This window comes from Harpia harpyja, chromosome 13 (genome assembly GCF_026419915.1).
Source record: "Harpia harpyja isolate bHarHar1 chromosome 13, bHarHar1 primary haplotype, whole genome shotgun sequence".
Classification (NCBI taxonomy): domain Eukaryota; kingdom Metazoa; phylum Chordata; class Aves; order Accipitriformes; family Accipitridae; genus Harpia; species Harpia harpyja.
In genome coordinates, this window is record NC_068952.1 from 4423618 (window position 1) to 4445352 (window position 21735).

Here is a 21735-nt window from a genome sequence, read left to right on the forward strand (position 1 = left end):
GCACAGAGAAGTCTGTTTTATTAGTGACCCATGGGCTTCTTCCTCACAGGAAAGTAACAGATGACACAGTAGAGGTTCTAAGTACCATCTTCTCAGTTACAGAAAAGCCTAACTTCATCACTACGTTTAGATTCATAACATATTTAGAACCAAAAAAAGCTGTTTTAAATTTCAGAGATGTTTTGAAAAAATATCCTCTGAGTAAATGTTAAAACAAAATGCAATTAAGGTTTACACTTTGTTCATTTAAGTAAATTGGTGTGAAATACACCAACATATTGGTTGGTGTGAACCAATATGTTTGCCCTCCGTTTCAAAGCAAAGGATTTATTACTATGAAAGTGAGTGATTAACAGAAACAGTCACTATTAGTAATAGCACTGGCTTGAAACCAACCTTGCCCTGTAGGCAGTGTTCCTCATACATGTCTGTCAATCAAGATCTATCTCTCAATAAACTCACCTCTCTGATGCTAACTCCAGCAGGAACTGTTACACATAAAGCAATAGCAGCATGGTTTGTCTGAAACAGACTGTACAATGTATTAATCTCTGCTATTTTTACCCTTCCATATATAACACATGCAGGAGACTTAAAGAGTGGTTTTCTCCTGGACCTGCCACTGACAGACAAGGAAGAACTTGTCAGGAGGTTGAAGTCCAATTAGTGGCTGATTAGTAGCAGCATTTCTTAGGGTTGATACTGGGGCTGATACTATTTATGCCTTGATTAACAACCTGAATGATGGGACTGAAAGCACTCTCAAATGCACTCTCAGCAAGGCTGTGAACACCACCACATTAAGGGGAGCTGTCAGTACACTGGAGCACAGGGCTGCCATTCATTGGGATATCTGCAGACTAGAGAAATAGGTGGGCAAGTATTTCAACACAGGCAAATGCAATGTCTTGCACCCGGGATGAAATAACTCCATGCAACAGTACAGACTGGGGTCCAAATGGCTGTAAAACAGCTATTCATAAAAGAGTTGGGGGACCCAGTGGACAAGAAGCTGAACACGACCCAGCAGTGTGACACTAAGGCAGAGAAGGCCAAGCCCATACTGGCTGCACTAGCAAGAGAATAGCCAGCATGTCGAAGGAAGTAATTCTTCCCCTCTATTCAGCACTTGTGAGACCACATCTGCAGTGCTGGCTCGCAGTTTTGTCTTCCCAGTCTAAGAGACATATCAAACCTGGAGCAAATGGCCACCACAAAGATTGGCAGCTGGAGCACATGGCATACAAGGACAGGCTGAGAGAGATGCCTGCCCAGGCTGAGAGAAATCTGAAGTCAGCCTGGAAAGAAGAGGCACCAGATGCTTCTTGGAGGTGCACAGCAAAAGAATGAGACACTAAAACCCCAAGCTTCTGCAAGGAAAATTCTCATTAGATCTGATTAGGAAAGCTGTCACAAAGAGTGGTTCAGCACTGGAACTTGTGCCCCACCAGGTTGTGAAGGATGCTTGGAGGATGGGCACCTGGGCACCATACCTCATCTAACTTTGAGATAGGATCTAATTTCTAAGGTGGGTCTGCTTTGAGTGAGGGGTTAGACCAGTTAACCTCAAGAGATCAGCTTCAACTTAAGTTATTACCTGCAACTTTCTACTTTGTTCTGTGTAATAATAATGAAGTACAGAGAGAGAGACATCTGACGACCGTGGTAGCCTTGCTCCTTCTGAAATGATCTAGAAGAGCTAAAAATTCAACAAAAAGTATAGACTTTTTGCTTGGCTGACCTGTGACAGAACTGCTGTCCAGACAAGGAGACACTGAAACAGCACCAATGCAATTAGCCTGAAGACTGAAATTTTTAAATAGCTTCATCTATAGAGCCACAGAATGGAAGTCTAATACTAGGACCAACAGAAATTACGGTGATTTGGAACAAAAAGAAGGTAATCACCAACAAAACTGCTGCATGTCATATTTGGTAATAAACATAAATAGCTCTTTTCCTATTGCAGCTTGTGAAAGTGTCTGTATAAACACTCACAGTAAATGCAATTATGCTGCTAGCTGCAGCTAAAACAGAGAAATTAGCCCAAGTCAAAGGACCGAAAATAGCTAACAGTTGGCAAAGTAAAAGGGGGAACGCAGCTTTTAACAGAAACTGTATGACTACTCCTCCCTCATGCCAGTCTTGCTCAATATCTCAATCTGTGAGCCAATTAAAAAGGTGAAAATTCAGCCATTCAAGATGTAGGGAAACCAGTTTATCAACAGAATTATAAAGAAAGGAACATTTTTGCCTCTTTCACAACAGGCTTGAAAAACTACAAAGATGATCTCATACCTGTTAGTAAATTTCACACCATTCTTCTGTGTATCGACTATTCCATATTTTGAATTGTTACGGAGAACTTTTTCCTCCTTGCAAGTTATTCGAAAGTGATGTCCAAACTGTGAATTTGTCTCCAGTTTGATACTTTTGCCAGCTTCCAAACCTTTTAGATTAAAAGAAAGAAGAAAACAAATGTATTGTCAAAAATCCTGCAGCCTGTGCTATTCCTGCTCATTAATCCCCAGCCTGTATGATGTAGCCTCTCTTAGATACGCTATTCAATACACTTGCTTTGGTTCTGTATGGGTATGAGAAATACCCAGACCTAATAGAATTTTACTGATTCATTCTCTGCTCTTACTTTGATATGCTCTCAAACTGCATATTCAAATCAGGCTCATGATTATAGTACTGCTACATATTCTCCAGAAATGTGAAAAATTTTCATAGCACACTGCAAGGACATTCTATATTGCTGCTGTAAGCACAGCACCTGCAGTCTTATGATCCTTTTACTAACACATACTTTTGATGGTGAGATTGCTTATTCCATCCCTACACAATCTTGTCTTTCCTTCTTTTCATCCAGGTATCTTGTTTACGCTAAAAAAAAAATCAAGATTAAAAAATATGCAAGCCCTTAAAGGTGTAACCTAAAATAACTATGTTGTGGTTTTCCTTGCCATATTTTAATTAAAAAATGGTTGGTTTTTTTAAGTTGCTCTTTGAATGCCTGATTCATCAGCTGCACATGGAATTTTTTGCATAAGAGAATCAATTCTTTAAATGTCTCATTTGCTTACACATTATATTTTGCAAAGAACTTCAAAAGAAAACTAGCACGTCCTGAATGGACACTTAGGAGAATGCACGGCGGGGGGGAGGGGAGTTTCAGTGCGAACTAATAATAAAATAATACAAACATCCCTTAAGTCCTCTATACCAGTTTTCATCACTTCATCTCAAAACATTTTACAAAGGAGGTAAGAATCAAAGGCAGCTTCATACCCTACCTAGTTCTTTGGCTGCACTCTTTAAAAAGGACTGCATTTTTTCTTCCAGTTCATTCATCTTTTCTCTTAATTCTGTCAAATTAGGGTCAAAAGAAGCCTTGACAAGAAATTCATGATTCTCCACCTAGGGAAAAATAACAAGAAAAATTCATATGAACATAGGCAGTAAAAAAAAAAATTTTTAAAAAATCACCTCCCTGATCATACATGGTAAAATGGATTTACTTCATCATTTATTAAATTTATTTTTTATATGTATAATTTTGCAATGCAATGCTCTTTGTGATAATTGGTATCTGATTCAACTACAAAACAAATACATCTCAAACATTTGTTTTCTCAAATAATATACTTTATACAAGCAAAATATACCAATTTAACAGACTCCTTTACTTTGAAATGGAGTTGTCTGCACATTTATTTGCACACAAATAACTGAGCAGTAGGCAGGAAAAAAAGGGAAGTCAGAGGAAATGAAATTGTTATGTACATAATCTGTATGCTAGCCTGGACTTATGCAGCTAATCAAGACAGAGTGTAGAAGGATGGGGCATTTCAAAACAAGAAGTCTTTGGAAAGTTTCTGAAACTGTAATTCCTGCCTAAAACACACTCAAGAGGTTACAGAAGGAGCCTACCTAACATCACCAAAAATCCTACCCAATTTCAACAGTTATTTTGAGTTGAAAAGCATACACATTTCCTTCCAAGCTAAATATTTTCAGAGTCACAGATGAAGTAAATTGTATTCATCTTTCTTCCTCTCTCTTCCCCGTGCTTCCACTGCCAGGTGTGTGTTTCTGATGACCTTACAAGCCTCGACTTTAATTCGCAAGCACAGCTTATAACTAAAAATTTATTTGCTAAATAAAAGAAACTCAATTTTTAATACACAAACTTTTACAATCAACAAAATATTAGCACTGTTGTCCAACATGGAAACTAAGCATTGGCTTTCATATTAGTAATGTATTTAATCTAATTAAGTTAAAAAAAACCAAACCAAAACAACACTTTCATGAATCTTCCCCTAGCTGGGAATTATCTGCAAAGTTGTATACAAAGCAGCTGCAAATACCTTGCAAAACACACCAAAAAAAGATGGTGGTTTACATACAATTTCACTTTTACCCACAAGTATATGTTAGCAAGAGGAGGAAGGAGAAGAAAAAAGGGAGGTTCACAGTTCGTTTACTCCTTCCCAGACAATAAAAGTATCACTCCAGAAAGCACTGAGCAACAGAAACTGTTAAGTACAAGAACCACCACATACATCTTGTCCTACTAAGCACAAGGAGCACTTAGAATCTGCAGTGCATCAAAATAATTGTAAAAGCATTAGACTCAAGACTCCCAGGTTTTGCAGCAACTTGGAACAAAGACCTGGGAATGCAATCTGGAGATGAAAGCCACAGGAATGGGGGAACGAGTAAATTATCATATGAAGAAACCACATAGCATACTGTATATGCAAAGGATTGCTGCTTTATTCTGAGAATGATCTTCTCCCAACAGATAATTTGATCTTCCACAGAAGCTGCGTCATGGAAAACTGAACCGTTGGTGCTTATTTTCTCTGTGCAATTACCAGCACTGCAAGGCATTACACTCAGCCTGCCGTTTTGGTTCCAGTTGTGTTGTGTGCAAACACACTGCAGTGGCAAAGTTCTCCAGTTGCTTAACCAGAGATGTGGACTCCACACAAAATAATGGATTACGAGATTTGAGAGGACCATCTTGAAAGCTGGAGATGTTAAGAAAGGGGTACAAACAAATTCATTCCCTGCTACATCCCTATTGATAGGCCTGCTCCTCCCATTCCCTTAATAATTCCGCTAAAAGAACAGCAATGAACATCTATGACAGAGCATACAGCAGAAAAGACCATTCCTGGTTTTGTAGGGCAGATCCTGGATCTGAAACAGCAACTGGAAATGCTGGGATGCAAACGCCACGCATGCCAGCCCTTGTCAGGACTGGCTTCATGAGACAACCAAGATTGACAGTCATGACGTGCGGAAAATTTTGACTCCCCTTGTCTCAGTCAAGTGATAAGTAATTTTGTTTCACAGCTTCAAAGAATTATTTGAAGCCTGGAATAAACTGCAGAAATCCCATAACCTCAGGAGAAGGAAGGTAACATTCCCAAGGACCCATAACACGCGGGCAGCCCCAGCAGAGCACCCAGTCTGGCTCTCGGTTCTGTCCTTTACCCAGGCTGCCATGTCAGAGAGGCTCACTGGAACCGAAGCCATGCCCTGCACTTCCATCCTTCAGGGCCTCCTCGCTACAGGCAAGCTTTCATTTCACTGCAAGCGGAGATCTGTATGTGGCTAGATCTTACAGTGTGCAAAAAAGCTAGGTTACTGCCTCACCCACCGCTCAGTCTGGCGGTCATGGGGACGGAGTTAGTTTTCATGTGCTTGTTGCTAATTCCATTACGGCTCCAACAGACCCGTGGTGACAAATGAACCCAGAGGCTGCTAGTGTGCAAGAAATAAATCCTAAGCTGCTATGAAGTTTTGGGACAGAAGCATTAAAGTAGAACTACTTCAGCTTCCATTTACATTAATAGTTCGGGTTAGGGACTGTAGCAGTTCAAGAACTGATTCGCAGCAAACCAGGCACTCCAGCCCCAGGCTTAAGTGCCTGACGGCTTTTCCAGGTGTAGATATCAAGTCTTTAGGACAGCTAGCAGCCTATATCCCATTATGTCAGCCTGAAAATCTGAATTTAAAAATGTGTAAGATCCAGGTTTGAAGACAGCTTCTAATATGTTGCATTCCCCACCCCAGCTATTATAGGGCAGCTCCTTTCTCGTTCAGGCCTCATGAAGTAATCCTTAGCAGGTGACAAACAAAACTGCTCCATCTGACCACTCTCTCCAAGTGAAAGCCAAGTGTGATCAAGTGAATAGAAAATAATTTTAAATTAAATTAAAAGTTCAGCTAAACTGCTAAGGAAGTAAAATGAATATGGTTTACTAAAAATATTAAAAACTTGTGCTACTAATTAATATATAAAAACACCAGGCACCCACAACTATATTACCCTCTAACATTCTTCTCAAGCTGTGCTCCTCCTACAGAAGTATCTCAGATATAATTAGGTAAGTCACTTAAAGCAAACTTTTGCTTTTTCTCCTCCACAGCCCTCAGTGTGAACATGGCCAACAATCTGGCAAAACAAGCATTAACAGGAATGTGGTATTTGAGTTCTTGGTGCTTTGTACCTAATGAATCTACCATCAGCTATGGTCCATTAAGGCTACACCTCACCAGAAAAATTGAAGGAAATACCACCGAACCCAACTCACTCCCCTCTCATCTCCCCCAAAAAAGAATGAAAATACTCATCATCATTGTGATATTTCACTGATATATTGATCACTGAAATGCACTTAAGTCTAAATTACAACTCAGTACTGCATTAAATACAAATGTTAAATTTGCTTCAGAGATTAAGGAATGCAACAGACACGTGCAACAGATCGGTCTGAACACTCTTGCTACCACTTTCACTCTATATATAACCTCACTCTACATACAACCTTTTACTGGCAAGAGTCGTGCAAAGGGTTATAATGAAAGCAAATCCCTTAATGCAATATGGATAAGCAGCAGCTAGACATTCCCTTTTTTTCTACTAAACACACTGCATTTTTTTTAGTGTAAGTTTTTGCTCAGAGCTACTCTGAAATGAACGTTCAAAGTACAAAATTTAATGTGGTAAGCAGCAGACTAAGATCACAGCATTGACAACACTTTCATACCTGCATATGTTTACTTACATGAAATGAGACCCAAGTGAGTCACATTTCCAAGCGGTGCTCAAATGAATGAGGTGACAGCAAACAATTTGCAGACTCTGGGACTATGGCAAGCTAGCTAGCTAATCTGAAAAACAAGTCCTTCTGTAACAGGCTGTGCTCTTTAATACTCAAACCAAAATACTATATACTGATAGCGCTAACAAACTTTGAAGTTGCCCTGACTTGAGGAGGAGGTTGGAGTAAGACGGTTTTTCAAAGGCCCCTTATGATTCTGTGGAATGGAAGTGACAGTTTCTCAACTTTTATTACAGCTAGGTAAATGAATAACCACATCCCACGCTTTTTGAACTTGGATGTTTCTCTTTACATTAGAATACATTATTGACATAATTTAGTTGCTACGACAACCTGTCCTTCAATCACACTCAGAATAGAGCTAGGTATTTTGTTTGAACTCCCTAAAAACCTAATAGAAATTTCAAGTCAAAGTTCAAGTTTTAACATTCATATGGACAAGGCTTATTCTTGTGGTAAAACCAGCGTCGGCTTATCTATAGCCATTTTCCAGTATCTTGAAGGGGAAAAAAACCAAATTCAACACACTGGATTCTATGGGACTTGATTAAAAATAACTGACTTGTTATTCTGTTTGGAAGGACAACAAAACATTTTTGAAGTAGAAGCTGAAACAAATTTGAAGAGCTGGACTATGAAGGGCCAAGGCTTAGAACAGCTGTTAGTTTTAAAGAAAACAGAGTCCCAGGGCATACAAACTGCATCAACAGATGGTCTGTAACTAGTATAAAGCTATAAATTTCTTCATTAGCATATATCACAAATTACAGCAACATGTCAATCAAACAGTCTTTCCTTAAACTGTAAAACGCAGTTGATTAATGCATACACAATACAAAGAGACAAAACGCAGTGCTTCTGCCTTTGGAGAAAAATATGCATGTTCAAAATTTTAAAGCCACTGCAGTTTTCAAAAGTTCAACACCTTGCCCTTACTACCATGCCTGGCACACGGTTAGGTAGATCTCGTATTTCTACAGTCAGCTGAGATTGACAGTTATGACAATCCTAAAAGCTTCCCAAGTTTTCCAAAATGACTGAAACATCTTATTGAGAAAGGAACATTAAGTATGTTTCTAACCAAGCATGTACATGTCAAAATGTGTCTCACCAATTCTCTAACAAATATAATGGGAAAAAATTACATACAAAACTCACTTAAAACCTTGGCATTGTTCCACCCAGTTAAGCAATGGTTCATGTTTTTGCCTGTGTCCTAAGCATTCAATGTTAAACAATGACAAATCGGTCATTTATGCTCATCCCATCTCCTTTCCACTACAGGTTTAAGGAACAGGAATGTTCCTTCCAGCTTTCTTTGGCCAATTTTTCCTCTGAAAAGAATGCCAGTTTTCTCTTGCAACCATAGTCCTATCATCAGTAATATTTTATAAGCAAGTGTAGATGCAAGGCTAAGATAATTGTAGTAGCTTTCTCTCTAGTGAGAAATGCCTTTACACTGGAAAGTAAAGTCAGTCTTTATACCTAGGTCAATCATTTTTCAGAGGCAAACTGTTAGTTATGAAGACTTAATCCCACCAAACAGAACCAAGTCTAATGAACTTTATCGAAGCAGAGAAATGTGTAATAAACATATTCTGGCTACATTCTAGATTTGAGATACATCACAGTAACTGAAAATATGAAGAAGCAGAAAAGTGACAAAATAACTTTCCCACTTTTAATACTGATAAGGTTTTTAAAAAATAGTTTCAGGTCCACAGCACCCATGTACCTAAAGAGTTTTTTCATTGGCTAGATAATTTCAGACAGTGGGTGAATATCCTCTTGTTATCGAAATACTATACTAATAACAGCCTTCATATATTCCACAGCTAAACTATCACTAACTACTTAATATAGATGATCAATTAAATTTAGTGAGTGTAGAGCAGATTGCAAAGTTCAGTAAGAAACTTTAATTGCTAAGTAAACCCCCTCCCACACACCAGCCCATACCTTATCCATGTCCAATGTTGTTTCTATCATCTCCAGAAACTTTGAGAAGTCAGAGTAGATATCATTAAGAGGTGTTATAAACACTGCCAACAACAACATCTGGTGAGCTCCTGTTAAGAACAAACAAGAAAAATTATCATTCACAAAACCCCACAACTTTACCAGAATTCACTTATCCAAGATAAACAGCACAACTATACAGCTGGTTAATTTTTATTAAGATTGGTTATGACTATTTCACTGACACACACATATCTTTTTCTAAAATTGGCATTATTCAATTTATATTCTGATTAAGCTTGTACCTATTCTATCATCTTTGTTCATATCTGGTGGTATTAATTCCCTTCTACTATGAGTAAAACTACAGACAAACAACAGTTTGAAAGCAAACCTGCTGTCTGTACATTACCTATTGTTGCTCGTAAAAAGTTGAAATGGCTTTAGCAAAAAGTGTATTCTACAGCAACCAGTTTTAAAGATATGAAGTGTATCATCATCCACACTGAGAGTTTTTAATTTTTCTTAATTCAAAATTAGCAAAACTTGGGAATATTTAGTAGGATGAACATAATAGAAATTGAGGTGTATGGTTTTTGGTTTTGTTTTCCTTAAGAAAAGACCATCTACTTTAACCAGATCTTTATAGTCACTGATCTTTCCACTAAACAGGAAGTCATCAAAATTAAATTAGTCTTTTCCAACTTATTTTGTTAGCACAGGTACTCTGTAGCACCAAGTGTAACTGCATAGCACATATTGGCTGGCAGTCCACAGAACACTGTAAGCATTGAATGCAAAATGCACTTCATAGTTAACTTAGCATGCACGGATATTGCCAATTCTGTGAAAGAAGTATTTTCTTCAGGCCTACAAATAAGCACCTATCCAGCAGCCAGCTGTGAAAACGCTCTGTCAGTAAATTAATGTTTACATCTTTGCAGCCACTTCAATATACAACTTAATCACAGAAAGATTAGCATTATTGACTATATGATTTACGCAAAATGCTACAAAAAGAATCCAATGCTATGAGCTTATAGTCATTGGATTATGTACAGAATTATGATATTTGCCTCCGATGTTCACAGGCAAGGCTTTGCACGAACAGAGAAACACAGAATTAAGCTCTAGCTATTCCAGAGCCTCCCAATTTCTTACCAGACTAGGGAAAAAGTCCTAATCTTTCCTAGGAAACATTTCCGTACAAATTTATAGAAGTCACAGAGCGAGGACATGATTACCCAAGGGAATCTCTCTTTTCTCTCAGCACCATAACTCAAGCAGAAAGAAGTTCAGTTTGTTTCCTTTTCCTCCTGTGCCTTTTTGCCTCCCCACTCCCCCAAGCTTTTAAAGTTAAAGCTCTTAACTGATTAGTATCTATTAAGAGAGAAAAAAAATGACATGTTGTTGAGAGATTACTGAACTTGTCAAAATGGAGTCATCTGCTGTCTAAAAATCTTCAAAACTAAGAGAGATCTGAAATAAAGTACAGCTTGCTTTTTATTCTGTATCTCTTGCTTGCTCTCCTGTCAAATTTTTTTTTCCCCCTCCTGTAAGAAGACAGATCTAAACCAGCCTAGAAAATAAAAGGAGGTAGTAAAGAATGAAGAGTCTGAAGAGCAGAAAAGGAGTTCTTCAGAGTGGACTTAGCAGTTCCCAGTGCACCAGGTGACAGAGTGCATGGCACACACAAAGAAATGATCTTCAGTATTCTTGAATTAATGAAAAATGATTGCGTTTGAACTTAAAGTAGCAATTACAATTTATTTTCTTGAAACGACTAAGTAGGAAAGTTTCATGATACCATTTCATTATTTAAGTTTGAAGAGTACATCTTCAGACACCATAGGAAGATGCCACATTCAAAAATTAGAAAATACTGATTTATTAAGTAAATAAAATACTAATGTATTTACATATATTTATGATATGGTTCAAACTGATATATTTCAAAATTGATTTACACTTTCAATCCAACTTCATATTCAGTATCCAATGCTTGAAAAAAGTAAAATAGTGGAGTCAGTGAATACTGAGGATTTATAGAAGTTCTATGTGTATGCTTTTCTTAAAAGCATAACGCTTGGCCTTAAAAGAATATGAACAAGAAACACCATTGAAAAATTCTAAATTAGACTCCAACTTGTCTTGTACCTCCATTCATAAACTCATATAAAAGATGCAGGGTAAAAAAAAACACTCTTGCATCTACTCAACATTATTAGCATGTAAGCTAACCATTGAGAGAAAGAATAATAGATCTATGTACCGTCAAAAGCAGAGCTGCATATTGATCACAAAGCCTATCTGCTCCCAGGTACAATTTTTAATTTAAACCATAATTTACTTACTGAAGCACAGATAAGTGTTTATTACATGCATTAAAGACTTTACTATTAATATGGTTTAAAACTTTGTATAGAAATTAAAATCAAGCACTAATCTTCAAACTTGAAACATTTATATAGTTACAGAAGTATGAAAACTGACACTATTCTATCAAGGACACTATATGTTTTCACAGACAAATCTCGATGACTAAGTGCACTTAAACCAGACATTTTGATAGTACAAAAGGTCTTAGAAAAAATGATGAGGAAAGAACATGGAGCAAAACAGAAATTGGGATAAAATATAGTATGGGTTTATTAGAGGCAGATCATACCTGTATAGTGCAACATCTGTCTGAAATAACTGAATGCCTAAGACAAAGGGAAATCTGTAGACCTAATCTGGGCTCTTCTAAAGCATTCAATATAGTGTCACTTGGGATGCTAAGATGCAAGATTCATGATTAATACAAAGATCAGAAGGCAGATAAAGAGGACATCACCGACTTGCAAAAGATGAATGAGCTGGAAGGACATCAGCAATACAGTTTCTCCAGGGCTCATACAAGCATTTATCTTTTTAAGATGTGTGAATTAATAATATTAACGCACAAAAGAAGGCTGTTCATAAAATTCACTAATATATACAACGTGGAAGATATCAGTAGATGAAACTGGAACAAAATAAATCAGGAACATAACTAATTGACCTTGAAAACTGGGCTAATAGAAACAAAGTAAAATTTAGCAGCAAGCAAGATGACGCATTGATAGATAAACAAATTTCCACTATGAGTAGAGGAATAATCAGCTGGAAGTGACAAAGGATGGGCAACAGCCAAGTGCAATCACAACATGGTTATAACACACCAGTGCAACAGTCATGGAAAGAACTGTGATGGAACACACAGTAAGAGGCATTTCCGAAAGCAGTAAGGGGGTATTCCAGCCACTGTATACAATATGGTAAAAATATACCTGGAACCCAGCATACAATTCCTGTATCCTGCATATTTACAGGCTTAAACTAGAATGTCAGTCTGAGATGGGAAGGAAGATGCTTCAGCAGCTTTTTGAAGACAGATGTCTTGTAAGTACCTAGATTTTATGCCCCAGCTATTTGAGTAATGAACAACTGGTCCCTTTTGCCAGCAATAGCAAAATGATTTGATGACTCAGAGTCCTTTCCCATCTTATGCAGGTTTCTTATGTCTAAAAAATAAAAAAGTCATCTTCACTCATTACCCCCCTCCTCAGCTTTCATCGTTCATAAAAACAAGCATCTCAACAAAGCAATGCTTCATACTGAAAGGCAATCACTGCTGATCACTTCATGCTCTATCTCCCCATAACCATTCACGAGAAAAGAAAGTTCTGAAACTGGCAGATACTCAGAATTGTCAAAAGTCTTTCTTTTAAACCATCAAGAGGTGGAAAGTCAGATTTTGTACAGTCTTAAACAGGAAAAATATCAGATCCAGTCTGAATCAGTCACATACATTCAAAATCACCAGACCATTCTTATATTTTAAACAAGTGCGTTCAAGTACAAAGAAAAATAAAAATAACGCATTTCACCTATTTTAAATTATCTTAGATGTACCACTGATGTATGCCCTACTAAGGCCGAATGATTCACGTGTAAAACAGCAAGAACCTTTTGCAGTCTATTAATTTTTCCATATGGTGAGCTTAGCAGTTTGCCTTGCACAGCTTGCTCCTCAAAACTTCTAAAAATGGAATTGTTTTCCTACCCCAATGTTATGACAGAGAAACTCTGTTGAGCCAAATGACAACTAATAGAAAAAGAAGTAAAGGCAGGAAGCGAGCATTTTGAACTAATACATCAGTTTAAGATGGAAATCCAAGAGCTCCATGCCAAGGCAAAAACAAGCGGAGTCTTTGGAAAAGCCAAAGGGATATGACTGAGGCAGCTAAAGCGTGGCGCAGCTATTTTTAAAAAAAAAAAAAAAAAAAAAAAAATTTATCTGTCAGTTCCTTCTCAGTTTTAGATCTTAACTGCTTTTGGAAATAACACAGCCAGCAACCAAAAATTAATTTATTTTAAGATTAATATTTTAGAAGGTAAGTCTCATTACTTGAAGTCATAAAACTATATTACAGAAAAGTATAAGATACTGGGTAATATTACTGTCTACTCAAATACAAGAAAGACATTTTTGTAACCATACCATTTTAAAAAATATTTCTCTTTAAGGCTTTGGTGCTTGCTTTATGCAAAGAGATTTTCAAACAAATTAATGGGCTTCTACAAAAATATGCTATCTGACAGGCTAGGATTGCTATTGCTGTATTGTATCACCCCCCCTGTTACACTGACACTGTCTTATTCTGCATTTTCTTGGTAACACATAGAAAAGGAAAAGAAATAGCAACCTTTGTATTTTCTGGACTTGCTTGTCATAGCACTGAGCTTCCTGCTAATGAAGATCAGAAGAAATCCTGCCACGTTACTCTTATTAAATACAGGAGCATTACGATTTGGGGGTGGTGGGAGGGGCGCCATTCAAATTACACCAATAATGCTTAAACTGGTTTTTTTGTGTTTAATTACAACCCAAAGTGCAAAGTGTCTTCAAAAGGAACACAACAATATTGTATGAATGGTATCTTGTAAGGTGATAATACACATGCAATTGGTCAAGAATTCTTAGAGACAAGTCGATGTCAAAGATTACCAGACCATCACCCAACAGTTCAAGTATTTCAGCTACACACTAATTGGAACACTTTTTCATGTAAAGATTTGGCTATGTTTAAGTATCTGATTGGCATTTTGGAATTTCAGTTCATTTCAAATTCAGACGTCTTTAAGCTTTAGCCTCCTGCAACAAAAGTACACAGGAAAAAAGTAATCTTTGGAAATCTACACACTATCTCTTTGCATCATCTGTGTATTATAAGACATTGAAAATAGACAGGGGTAGTGTTACCTTCATGTTTTTCTAGTGCTTCTACAACACTAGGCAGTTGATTAATTGCCTGATACATTCGGTAACAGTCCTGTAAGTTTGCTGCTTGTCTCTGAAATTTCTTTGCCAGCCGGTTAAGATCTGGGAAGCGACGTAAGAGATCTTCTTGAAGGCACTGACGTAGTTCTGGATCCACCACAAAAGCTTCCACCAAATTCAACCTAAGTAAGAAGTTCATAACAATGATTAGCATGGCATGGTCTATAATTCCTTTATGTCACTAATTAGAATGAAAACATTTATCTGGCAGTTTCTATCTATCCTTTCTCTATGGCTGTATCCATTGGCCAACTTTCCTGATAGAAGAACAAATGAAACTAGGACAACGCATGAACTGAGAAAGCAAGGATATTTAGCCTATGTCATGCTTCTGTAGTTTTTAATAGTTGGGGTATCTAATGAACACCATTGGAGTGAAACTGTTTCAAGCACAAATGCCAACATCTGTTCTGTAGGTATGCTGAGAATCTACTTTGAGATTAATCCTTTCCCTGCGCCATAAAAAAAGTCATCCAGTAGGCTACAAAAGAACAGATATTAAGTAGGAAAAAAGCACACTGTAGGAAAAAAACCCCACTCTTGGTAGAGTTGAGTTGCCTGTGGTCAAGGCCAACATTGACACCGTGCAGCTGTGCAACCCTGGATCACAGAATGAGAATCCTTGAGGTTGGAAGGCACTCCAGACATCAACTACTCCAACCCCTTTGCTCAAAGTAGGGTGAGCTAGAGCCAGCTACCCAGGACTGTGTCCAGTCATGTTTTGGGTATCTGCAAGGATGGCCCCAGTATTAATCCCTGGGATACACCACTGGTGACTGGCTTCCAGCTGGACTTCATGCCCCCAATCACAATCCTTTGAGCCTGGCAGTTCAGCTAGTTTTCAGTCCACTACAGTCTACTCATCTAGTCTATACTTCATCAGACACAATAGGAAACAGTGACAAAAGCCTGCTGAAGTCAAGATAAACAATATTCACTGCTCTCCCCTTATCCAACAACCTAGTCAATTTGTTGTAGAAGGCTGTCAGGTTGGTTAGGCATGATTTCCCTTCATAAATCCATGCCCACTACTTCCAATCACCACCCTGCCCTTAATACATTTAGCAATGCTTTACAGGATTATTTGCTTAATCACCTTCCCAAGGATGAACATGAGGCTGACCAAGCTGTAATTCCCTGCATAGTCCTCTTTTCCCTTTTTGAGGATTGGAAGAAAGTAAATGTCACTCCTATCTTTAGAAGCCTTATCCAACTATCATGACCTTTCTGAGAAAACCAAGACTGGTCCCACAATGACTTTGGCCAGCTACCTCAGCACTTGTGGGCGTATTCCTTGGGTCCCATGGACTTGCATGGGTCCAATTTGTTTAAATGTTTGCTAACTCGATCCACCTCTAATCAGGTTGTGTCTACTTTGCTGCAGGCTTTGCCACTGGTTTCAGATGCTTGGGATTCCTGAAGGCAAATCTTCCCAGTAAAGACCATTGTGAAGAGTTGTGTAATAAAGAGGCGTGAGAAACCTTGTCTGGGGCCTCCTCACCTTCACTCAAGAGCTGCATTCAAGCTAAGGCACTTGTCCTTGGTTCTCACCTGAGCTATACTGCAGCCATGCCTGTGCCTGGCCATGCACCCCACTGATCCAGACTGTGACCCATTGACTTGACTTCTTTGCTTCACCCCAGATCATCACTATAGACTTGCCTGGAGACCCAGACTGCTGGCTGAACCTGGTTACTGTCATCAGATACACCATTTGCCTTCTGCAGGTATTGGGGGACTGTGTCCTTATCAATGAGGGTACTGTCTCTACATGCCTTGTTGTCACCATTGACTCACAGCTTGCCTTCCCTTCAGCCTGCCCTTGCTGCTGCTCCCTAACATTCTGGTTTGTTTGTTTGGTTTTTTTTTTAACAGTGAAATAAATATTCTTTAACTGCTGAAAGTAAGCATAAATCTCGATGAGAAGTGACAGAGCATTATATTTTCCCCACCAGAATGTAAGTGAACTTTCATACATTTCTTGCTTTCTTTTTTGCATCAGTTAACATTGCCATCTTTCCATATTTTGCATTACTTTGCATTCACAGTTAAACAAAGAAGTCAGATATTGTTCATTTTGGAATGCCAGAGAGGTCAGTGTTCTTTGGTCATACCAGGAATACAAAGGAAGAACTCTGCCCCCTTCAGAGATCTCCACATGTGATATGCCGTTGTTCATTTCTGGTTAATCACATTAACATGCTATTTATCAATATCTTGGCATCAGCAGGAAAGTTAACTTCATTTAGAGACATCAAGCAGAGAAGGGACAGCTTTCACCACATTATTTCTACTGTTTTGCTTACTGGCAGAAAAATGCATCAGTTTCAATAACAGGAACATTTGCATTTGCAAACTGCATTGGAAATGACAAATTTTTTTTTGTCATTTTGAAAGCAGTAATCTCTACATTACACCATGCAGCATTCTGCAGAGAGTGCTAGACACTGGAAACAGTACACAGAGGTTTGTATGGTACGCTGCCTCAGTTAAGTAGTAAAGACAGTCCCTCAAGAAACAAAGGCTTTGTCTAAGGTAACACAAGAAGAGACCCCTGGACATGTAGCAGTACATTTCTGTACATAAAAAATTCAAAAGGAATGTCCTTCTATTGCAGAAAGTGTTCTACCCACACCACTCCAGTGAGCCTTCTGTATTATACCGAACAAAATCGATGAAAAAGACAAGAGAAGAATCCTACATCTACATTTACCCACTCAACTACTGCCTTAATAAATACGTTTAAAGATTGACGTTACTAACCCATAATGGTGCTTTATTTCCAAAAAGGACAGGAAACATGGGGAATCTCTAAAATATCCATTTAAGTTTCAGCATGTATACAGAGCTTGTGAGAAGTAGACAGGAATATTCTTAAGACACCTACTGCAGGAACGCAGAACAAGATTTGTATAAGAAACGTCATAATAGCCAAATCATTTCCAATTCTGATCCCTGTTGGTGTTTCTGAGCACAATTTCTAGCTTTCAGGCTTCTCTCAAATGGTTTGGAGGAATAACAAGAATTATGTGATCTTGTCGCAGCAGATACATTGCCGTGTTTATTAAAAATCCCTACAATTTACCTAGCAGACCTGACTTAAGACTTACATCACGAACTGTTTTCTCAGAAGCACCAGCAGCAACTGGTGACCAAACATACTTCGTAAAGACCAGATTTTTTCTAGTATTAAAAAAAGAACAAAACAAAACCCAAAGACACTTGATACAACTGCTTAACAGCCTAAATACAAGCCCACTAACCAGATGTCTGCCTACCTTCCCCAGGGGATTACAGAAGAAATCCCATCTGCAGGTCTTCCCCACAAAGTATCTTCTGCCTCTGTCAGAGCTTACTGAAACTAGGGGCAGTATCTGCCAACTTGTTCCTCTTCACAGGAACCAAGTAACTTGGTCATTTTTAGTCCTGTAATCTGGAAACAATTCCTTTGGCAAAAATAAGACAGGATTCACTGAGAACTTGTCCATAAAGTATACCCACATGTTCTTACTGTTAACTTGCTTGGTCTTTAGCAGTTATGGTCATGGCAAACGCTCAAGAGGTTGTACTATTCTGATGTTATGTCCTCTCACTTCCCAGGTGATATGCAAGATGTGTAAACCTATTTATTACTTCTCAATTATCAAAATATCACCACACATCAGCCCATAAAAAGGCAGGAGTTGCAAATACCTTCGAAATACCTTCAAGTTTTATTACCTGTAAAACTGCATGAAGTTCTGGTTTAAAGCACCCTTTCTTCACTTAAAGAAAGTAGTAGGAAGAAAGCAAGACACATTTGGAGTGTTTATCCAATCATAAAAGTGAATTTTAATCTAGAAAAATACTACTCTCGCCTGGGGTAGGAAACGAGGGTTTGATGGTTTTATCCAACCTGCTTAAGCTACAGACTACTGCATGATTTCCTCATTAAAATTTCCAGCATAAAAACTATTTTCTCTGGTTTTGATGACCACTCTCAGACATGCAAGAATGTGCAAAATTCACGTTCATCCTCTACATTACATCCCACCTTGCCCTCTGATAGCTTATGTTTAAAGCCAGAGCATTTAGTTTCTCTTCAAAGAGGTGCTTACACAATCAATGATCCTGGCATATAGATATATACACATGGAATCACTTCTGAAACTTACTAAATTTTGCACTTGGAAAAGACCAGCAGCAACAGTTTCTATAATGCCACCATACCTTATCTTTAAAACCCAACTGCACAGAGACTTGCCTTCAATCTGACACACAGATGCCCAACACCCTTTCTGAATCCACGTAAAGCTCTGTAAGACATAGGCAGATTACATTCTTTCTTTCTATACACATTGCTTTATACTTACTATCATTAAAATCCAAACCATCCCTGTTCTGTCCAATCAGTCAGCCTATTTTGGTTTCCATTAAAAGTTTGGAAGTTTGGTCCTTATTTGTGTCACCACCTCACTAGCCAGCTGCTATCCCAATCATTAGGAATATCTCAAGTGCAGCTTCTGGACTCTTGAGCTTACCTTTGCCAAGATTAAAACATTTTTGCTTGTGCCTTTTACATAAACAACCCCTTCACTTTTATCCCACGACTCCCTCAGCTTGTTCAACAGCCTCTTGGATAAGAACTTGTCAAAGGCGTTTTGAAAGCTCTAATTTTTTTTTTTTCCTCCTTTGTCCACAACAATGACAAGTTCAAAGAGTTCTCAGATCAGCTTGATACAATTTTCCTCTGCGAAAACCATGCTAATTAGACTAACATCTCATGACCTTCCTAGTACTGTTCTATCTTCCCCCTCTTATATTTGCCAACCACAAATATAAAGCTGACAGGTTTGTGTTCATGCCACATTTTGCATAACAATTTCCTGTATGGTAAGAATACATACACAGCTGCTGAACAGAAAGGGCTACGTTAAAATAATGCAACTATAAGCCATGCCTAATGCTCCCAAGTAATAATGAAATCAAATGACAGGTTGCTTTTAACATAAAGCTTGACTGAGGAAACAAAAAAAGAAAATACAAAAGGAAACAAATAAAAAAAAAAATCCAAGGAAGTGTAATCTAACAACAGATGACAACATCGGATAACTTGTTTCTGCCACACAGCCAAAAGGGAAAGGAGAATAAGGCAAAACTTTCCACCACAGATCTACGGCAACACAGTCAAGATAACAGAAACAATTATAACTAGTGAAACCACACTATAACATAACTTAAATATTTGTTTCAAGACAGTTATTTAAATTTGCAAATTAAACACAAAAACAGCAAACAAAATTTCAGCTAATATAACTGAAAACCAACACAAGTACTTTTCTTGAACTTGGAAATGATAACCCCCCCTTTTTTTTTTCCTGCTATTCAAAACCATGGCTATTTATCAGCTTTGAATTCTGTGCAATAACAAGAAATATTAGGCTTAGTGTGCTCTTCTAGAGAAAGAGAGAAAAAAAAAAAACCCCACCTATCTCCAAGTTTCTGTTGGATATTCTGGAATCCAACTGAAAGCATTTCATCCTTTCCTGTATTTTGTTGTTGATAATAGTATGTCCATGAGACGCCTCTTAACAGACAAAAGACTAACACTCCACACCAAAAAAAGATAACAAAAATCTGTTTTTCATCTAATAAATGGCACATACTTTCCCAAGTCTCATCACAATGCTTCTGTTCCATCAAGGCTTACATCTCATTTGACATCAGAAAAGATTGCTTCTTCCTTTGCTACATCTATGCACCATTTTTCATCACAATTTTAAGGTTACTGCACTCAATACTGCCACAACACAGAGGTTGTCAGGAGGTTTTAATTATATTTCTAGGCTTTTACAGAGCTAGATATAAAAGTTTAAGTTAACAGGTGTGCCGATTTTGGCTGGGATAGAGTTAATTTTCTTCATAGTAGCTAGTATGGGGCTATGTTTTCGATTTGTCCTGAAAACAGTCTCGATAATACAGAGATGTTTTAATTACTGCTGAGCAGTGCTTACCCAGAGCCAAGGCCTTTTCTGCGTCTCACCCCACCCCACCAGCGAGGAGGCTGGGGGGGCACAAGGAGTTGGGAGGGGACACAGCCAGGACAGCTGACCCCAACTGACCCGAGGGATATTCCAGACCATACGACATCATGCTCAGCATATAAAGCTGGGGGATAAAGAAGGAAAGGGGGATGTTTGGAGTGATGGTATTTTGTCTTCCCAAGCCACCGTTACGTGTGATGGAGCCCTGCTTTCCTGGAGATGGCTGAACACCTGCCTGCCGATGGGAAGTGGTGAATGGATTCCTTGTTTTGCTTTGATTGTGTGCACAGCTTTTGCTTTACCTATTAAGCTGCCTTTATCTCAGCAGTTTTCTCACTTTTACTCTTCCAATTCTCTCCCCCACCCCACCAGGGGAGGAGCGAGTGAGCGGCTGTGTGGGGCTTAGTTGCTGGCTGAGGTTAAGCCACAACAATGCAAAAACATTAATTAAGGCTGACACATATACAGATTTCATAGAAGGATGAAAAGAATCCTGTCTGTAGAAATAATAACTAAACTAGCAGGTTAAAATAAAAGACCAGAGTTACAACGAAGAGAATCTTTTTAATGCCTGAGCAGGATTGGCGAGCACAAAAAAAATCCACTAACAAACCAGTGAGCTGTACAACAAGCTGACGTATAAAGCACCCAGGTTTTAAATCTCTCCTCTACTAACATCCTGCAAAACCCTGGGCAGTTCTGTGCCCCCCCGTGCATGCAGGAAGGAGAACACTTCCTCCAAGCACCTCTGGTCAGAAAAAGGACTCTGTGGTTTTTTAGCATATTATGAAACTTGGATCCATATATAATCAGTAATATATATATATTTAATAATGAGTAATATATATATTTAATTACTACTATAGAGTAGTAACTTAAAATCCCAAATTCTGGTAGACATTTTCATGGGGAAAAACTGTACTAACTAGAAGTTCCATATGACAACAAGGAAAAAAGTGTTAACACTGAAAGCAAATTAAGAATGCACTCTTTTACAGGGGAAGCTGACTTACTTTTAAGAAGATCTTAAAAGGTTTTAACTCCCCTGGCTATACAACAGCTGAGTCTTCTGAAGAGCATTCATTTGTATTCTCTGCCTGCTAAAGGTTTTCTATGACTGTAGAATAAAATCAACTTTTCTGTCCAGCTGTTCAACTTGATTATAGAGAATTTTATCAGAGAAACACTACTTACAAAAGCAGCATATTAAGGACTGCTTTAAGATACGCTAAGACTTTCATGT

General features: G+C 38.2%; 1 protein-coding gene across 1 annotated transcript in view; it reads right to left on the reverse strand.

The window, feature by feature from the left end:
- The window catches only part of MSH2 (mutS homolog 2), a 56220-nt gene that overhangs the window by 13094 nt on the left and 21391 nt on the right, over positions 1 to 21735 (reverse strand). Inside the window, exons 7-10 of the mRNA XM_052806141.1 lie at positions 14392 to 14591; positions 9105 to 9214; positions 3300 to 3423; positions 2299 to 2449 (exon numbers count right to left, since the gene is read on the reverse strand). Of these exons, the coding sequence (XP_052662101.1) occupies positions 2299 to 2449; positions 3300 to 3423; positions 9105 to 9214; positions 14392 to 14591 (585 nt within the window). The remainder of the gene's footprint in view (positions 1 to 2298; positions 2450 to 3299; positions 3424 to 9104; positions 9215 to 14391; positions 14592 to 21735) is intronic.